The sequence below is a fragment of the Oryza brachyantha genome, chromosome 10 (genome assembly GCF_000231095.2).
Source record: "Oryza brachyantha chromosome 10, ObraRS2, whole genome shotgun sequence".
In the NCBI taxonomy this organism is placed as follows: Eukaryota; Viridiplantae; Streptophyta; class Magnoliopsida; order Poales; family Poaceae; genus Oryza; species Oryza brachyantha.
In genome coordinates, this window is record NC_023172.2 from 1,570,312 (window position 1) to 1,576,777 (window position 6,466).

The 6,466-nt window shown below is 40.3% G+C and overlaps 1 protein-coding gene across 1 annotated transcript; it reads right to left on the reverse strand.

Moving 5' to 3' along the window:
- Window positions 1-965: 965 nt before the first annotated feature.
- LOC102718953 (proline-rich protein 2-like) lies at window positions 966-2,621 on the reverse strand. Its single transcript, XM_006661568.3, has 2 exons — window positions 2,385-2,621; window positions 966-1,876 (listed from the first exon to the last, which is right to left on the reverse strand). Exons 1-2 carry the CDS (start codon window positions 2,545-2,547, stop codon window positions 1,212-1,214), a joined length of 828 nt encoding a protein of 275 aa, XP_006661631.1. The 5' UTR covers window positions 2,548-2,621; the 3' UTR covers window positions 966-1,211.
- Between the last annotated feature and the right edge of the window lie 3,845 nt (window positions 2,622-6,466).

A 6,466-nucleotide genomic window follows, 5' to 3' on the forward strand; every position in this document is an offset into this window, starting at 1 on the left:
TCTTTTCTTGTTTATCTTGGATGAAATCATCACTTCCATACGGCCATCATTTGATGGCAAGGTCGTGGCATCTGAGGTTGCAGAACAACCCTTAAGTCTTAACTATGCTGCTGCAATCTCTACTCGTACAAACAATTTCACAATCAAGTAATTTCTACTACTAATTGTAAAAATGCAAACTTTAATTAATATCCATCCAATAAACTAATAGTAGTTAGTAGTTCCATTTTAGAGTTCAGATATTTTTCTGTTGCTTATTTCTAAGTAAAAGTCACAAACGATGTTTGAGTTTGTTCAGATTCATTTCAGTCATTGCTCCAAAAACGGATCTTCAGTTTTTTTCAGAACAGCATTTTTGAACTTTTGATCTATCAAAAATTTATTTCCTTCATTTCAGTCATTGCAGCAAAAATGGATCTTCAGTTCTGTTCAGAACAGTATTTCTGAACTTTTGATCTATCCTCCATTTTTTATTTTCAGTTTTGACCGCATATTGTTATATTTACGTGGAAGATAAAGTTTCTTATCTTTGTGAGTCTTCGGGCCAACGAAAAATTTGTTGATTGGTCATTCTCTAGCTTAGAGATAAAATTTTCTTGTTAAGATGCAAAGCTATTTAAGCCACTTACTGTTGCTGTGGTGAGACACCGAAGTTTTTCATCTCCTTTTACATTTGATTTGGTAGTTTTACATAGAGACATCCCATATAAGCCCGTTGGTTCATTTTTGGTCGAGTGCACGACCGAGGATACGACCACAAGATCAATGTATATTGGAGGGGAGCCGCCGTCCATCTCGTGCACCTCGGCGAGGGCGTGAATCTCCTTGAAAACAGTGCCATTGGCATGCCTTGATCTATCTGAAACTGTTGTTCATCGTCAGACAACAAATAGCATTTTCAGAACCTGCTACCTGCTGCATACGACGTCGTCAACCTCCAACGTACATTCCATCTGACAATCATATAATCACCAAAAGCTTTTATTTATATCTGAATAACCCTGATAGCATCAGGCAACAACAGACCAAGGTGATCAGATCACCAAGAAAAACATTCGCTGGAATAGATAATTAGCTAGAGCCGATGTGAAACTAAACACATAATTAACTAAGAAACGAAGCAATTAAACCAGCAGCCACAGCTACATATGTTTGCTGGCTTCGAGTCGATCATGGCACACCAATGATGTGATTCATGCTTGCATCTTCATCTATGGCTTGGCCTCCTTCTCGACAGGAGGGATCTTTGGAACCTTGGGGAGGATCAATGGATTCTTCTTGATCAATGGCAGCAGCATCTTGAACAGCTCCGGTTCAGTCTCCGCGTCCTGCACCGTCACCACCTTCTTCTCCTCCGCCGGCGGGTGGTAGATCGGCGTCGACGGCCGCTTCGGCTGGGAGTACACCGGCGCTGGGTGCGAGTACGCTGGCGTCGGCGGCTTGTGGTACGTCGGCACCGGCGTCGGGTAGCCGTACACCGGCGGCGCGGGGTGGGGGTGCGTGTACGCCGGCGCCGGTGGCGACGGGTTCTTGAAGTGGAAGAAGAAGTCCTTCTTGTGGAAGGGGTCGCAGAGGAACGCCGACGCGCACTCCGCCGGCGGGCGTTCCGTCGCCGTCGTCGTCGTCTTGCCGGCTACGGCGACGAGGGTGTTCCTCTCGGCGTCGGTGGCAATCCACGACGGCTCCTGCCCGGGGCATGGCCGGTTGGACGACGCGCTGTGGAGCTGCGCAAAGCAGCGCTGGCTCAGCTCGCCGTCCTCCCGGAGGAGGCCCGCCGCCAGCGGGACGGCGAACGCGCCGGACTTGCCGACCTCGCCCGTGGCCTTGGTCTCGTACTCGCCATTGCTGTTCTTGCACTTGACGGCCACTCGAAGACCTGATAAAAGAAATTAATGAAGGGATTATACAACTCATTAGCTAAGCTGATCTACTGACATCATAATTTTGGACCGAAATTTCCCAATTTAGATTTGTCGGGATCTCTATCATCAGTGTCTCCGGTCAAAAATTTCGGTATGGACTGTTGCAAATTTGCAACTTATATTTTCTTATTTATTGATGGACTTTATGAATCCAAATATTTGTTGTTCTTACCACGAATTTAGAAATGTTAAATCTGCAGGTTGTCGTCTCCCATTTTTAGAAAATTCGATCGTTTCTTAATTTAAAATTAAATTTTGTTTGAAAATTTCGATACCATAGGAATAAATTATGGTACCGATACATTGAACCATACTGACACGTGCTACTATCCTTCTATATCATATCTCAGTGACTATAAGACATTATTATTATGGTAGAGTACGTGAATCCTAATCAGACATCTCAATCTGAATCCGCAATTAAGCGAATGACAGTGATTAGTTGGACCAAATTAACTGTACCCTTGAAAACGGCTTCAGCTTTCATGTTCTTCCTGGTGCAGTCGGCGCACTTGGCCAAGCCGACGACCATGGCGCCGCCCTCCGCCGCACCGGCGGTCACGTTCGCCAGCAACACGGCGGCGGCGCAGACGCCGAGGAGTAGAGCCCTTGGCAGAGCCCCCATTGCTGAAGCAAGCTTCCAAGAGATGATGATCACCTGAGACTATAGTGGACTGGGATCGAGATGAGCAAGAAGAGAGGCAGTGCTGGGTTTATATAGTGATCAAGAAGCATGCAAAATCTGCACAGCAATTAATCATGCATTCTTTCATGTTCATATGCATGCAAGTGCAAGACTGCAAGTGCAACCAAAGCATTTCTCACTCAGGAGAGTAAAATTAAATTGCAGTTGCATGATTGCATCTAGCAAGGTTAGAGAGTGTACTGTGTGATCACTGATCAGCTGAGCTACCAAAATCTGGCACCGGCTTTGCAGATTGTTAGTTAATGCCGTTAAAAGTTGATTTGCTCTAGCTGCATGGGATTGGGAATGCCTCTGTGCATCTGGCACTGGGCAACTGAACTCATCTTCTTCCCTTAACTTGAGGGCAATGCAGATGCAGAGATGAGATGACCAACAGAAAGTCTGCAACAACAATTGGCTGCATTGAAAGAACTTGTTGTCGTTGAGATCCTGTTGAAAGTACAGGAGATGTGTTTGCAGAATGGGGCAGAGGCTTTAGGGGGTGTTTAGATTGAGAAAAATTTTGGGAGAAGCGTCACGTCAAATATTTAACCGGATGTTAGAAGGGGTTTTCGGACACGAATGAAAAAACGAATTTTACGGCTAGCCTGGAAACCGCGAGACGAATCTTTTGAGCCTAATTAATCCATCATTAACACATGTTGGTTACTGTAGCACTTATGATTAATCATGGACTAATTAGGCTCAAAAGATTCGTCTCAAGATTTCTTCTGTAACTGTGTAATTAGTTTTTTTAGTTCATCTATATTTAATGCTTTATTTAGGTGTTTAAAAATTCGATGCGATATTTTTGGAAAAAAAATTGACCCTAAGTTCTACTTGAATTGTTCAAGTTGAATATGTGGTGACTACTACAGTACCTGTGTGCCGTGTCTGGCACACCCGGCCACATCAGTAAGTCACCAACTCACCATAGGAAGAAAAGACATTCAATTCAGAGTGGCAGCTAGTACAGTCTGAGTGTGTACTTTGGACTGTTCGATCCAACAGTTTATGAAGAAGCTTTAAGTAAAATGTTAGTATCAATCTTTCCTTAGTGACAGTATTAGTCAATAGTTAGGGTAGTCTCAATGCATATTTTATGGGGGTGTTATGCACATTAAATAGGGTGTCACATTAACAAAATTGTTAAGTTAACAGTGTCATTAAATGAGGGAGTTTTATGAGATGAAAAGAATTTGATCCCCATAAAACTCATCTGACTCGGTTACCTAATTTATTTATAGTATTGATAACTATACCATAAAACTATGAATTAAGACATGCCTTAGGACCTTGCGTTCAATTCTACTGCACAATTAGGCAACTAGAACAGAAATGTGGTGGGATTATGAGTGTCAATTTATTGTGTCAAACCACATCTTTGACTGCCTTCCCTGTCTTTTGTGCAACATTAAAAAAATAAATGTACATTTCGATGATCACTGCTGGCCAACTAGTTCAGGCCGCTCCTGCTCATCTATAATCTCTGACCAGAAATGCTCTGTTCTCTAGCTTGTATAGTGTACACCTGTTTGGAATTTTGGATGGTGTAACCAAGAGGGTGAGTGGTTGCATCTAACTGATTTGTTAATAGAACGGGATAAACAGTTGTAAGCCTTCGGCTTGACTGGCGTTTACAATTTCAAAATACGAAAGAAAAATGGAAGCTTGATCCGAATGACCATTTTCTCTGAATTTGAGAGAAATTTGAGCAAAATGCAGTGAATCAATGGACGCGCTAAATAACACGGCTCAAAGTGTCTCCTCTTCCCTAGTGGCAGAACCAGAATTTTCTCAAACATAGGGCTCAATTAGTTGAATTTATATAATTTGTCTATATCTTTTAGTTTCTGAAGTTTTAAAATAGAATTCCAGTGCATATTTAGAAGCAGGAATAGGGCTGCAGCCCTAGCCGCCCTACTTCTCTTCGCCCCTGCTCTATATTGAAAATGTCAGATGAGGAACTTTATATAGATTTTTTTTTTTTTGCACAAAACACATGTTTAAGAATTTTGGAAGCATACACACAAAAATCCAAAATCTTTTTTGGGAAACGAATCCAGCCTGGGACTGGGAGGGGGAATAATTTCCCTCAGGTGGGTTTACATGGGCTCATTTTGGCCCAGCCCCCAGCACATTCATCCATTTTTTTTCCTATTTCTTACTTCCTTTTTGTTAGGCTCCAAAATTGCAGTTAACTTAAATTTTTTTTCACAATCTTTTTTCATCAAATAACGCTACAGATCATATATTACTTCTACTTTTTTCAAATATATATCCGAATGAAAATTGACAAACCCTCTCACTCTCACGGCGAGGTTACCGTGCAATAACTAGCAGTATGGAAGGCCTCGTTACACGTACACACGGCATTGTATGATCATTTCCTTTGCACTTCTAACTGAACCAAACCAACCAGCTTGTGAATACTTGTGCTAAGTCAATCATTGGAAGAACCTAAGACGCCGTTGATTTTTAAGTTCATGTTTGACCATTCGTCTTATTCAAAATTTATATTCAAATATATAAAATTATAAGACATACTGAAGGTTCCTATAATAATAAATCATATTATAAAAAATAATTAATAATTATACGAATGGTCAAAATAGAAATAAAAAGTTAACGGCGTCGTATAAAAAAATATGGAGGGAGTATAATATACGGCCGATCCTTAAACTTAGACCGTTGTGTTATATAAGTCCATGAATTTGCAAAATGCACGTCAGGTCTCTGACATTGGTTTAATATGTCACTTGAGGTCCAAAGTACATACGATGTAGCTCGAGCACTGATATGGCTGTCCAATTAAGATGACGATGATTTCTTTATATAATCCTTGGTGCAATGTGAGAGCGATGAGAGTTGATTTTAGGGCATATGCAGTGAACAATCATATAAGTGAAAATTTATATATCATCATCGTGAAAACCAATGTTAAATGGTGTATTTTACAAGTTTATGTACCTCGGTTCAAATTTAATGATTGGTCATATATTCTACTCCTAATTCAATCCCTGGGCTTGTAAAAACTCACACCTATCTTAAAACAGTCAAAATGATGGTCTCATTGTGATAATACTGGGCTATAAAGTTCCATCTGATCTGACCGTCATGGCTAGTAGCGTAAAAATTGCCTACTAGAGCAACAATATAAAATACAGTACAATTTTTAATAGCATCTCAGTTCCAAAATAAATGTTGTTCTATGTTGTTTAGCAAAAATTAAAGTGAGGAAGAATAATTAACTATAGTACTCCTTAGTAATGATTTATGGTGGCACCGAGACGGTGGTTAGAGGTAGAACGGAAAGAAATTTAAATAGAAGATGACGATTGATGAGATATAAGTTTTATGGACACAATTACCTAGAGTGACATGTCATCTAAAAAGTTTGAAAATGCAACAAAACACTCCTCTCTCAATGCATAGTTTCATCTATCGTTGTTTCCTAGGTTACATGCAAGATACAAGCTATCTACGTAACTGTGCATAGAATGTTTTGTCTCCATGAAACTCATTTTATCTCTTTTCATTAATACTTTGCCACATCATCAAAAATATCTAAATGACATTCTATTTATTATTGTCCATAAAAACTTCTATTGAGATTGGAACTCAACAGCGATAAGTTTTCTGGGCCATGCTTCCGATCATAAAGTGACATGTTTTCCGGTACTGGGGAAGTGGTATACAGTAGCTTTACTTCATGACCTGAATTATTGTTTTAAACTTCAGATGGTCTCTTTTGGAGAAAAAGAAATACAAGAATTAATGGCTGGAGTTGGGGGAGTTAGTTGGTGAGATTAATTTCTGTGTTTAGTGAGAATGCATTATTTACTTAATTACCTGGCCT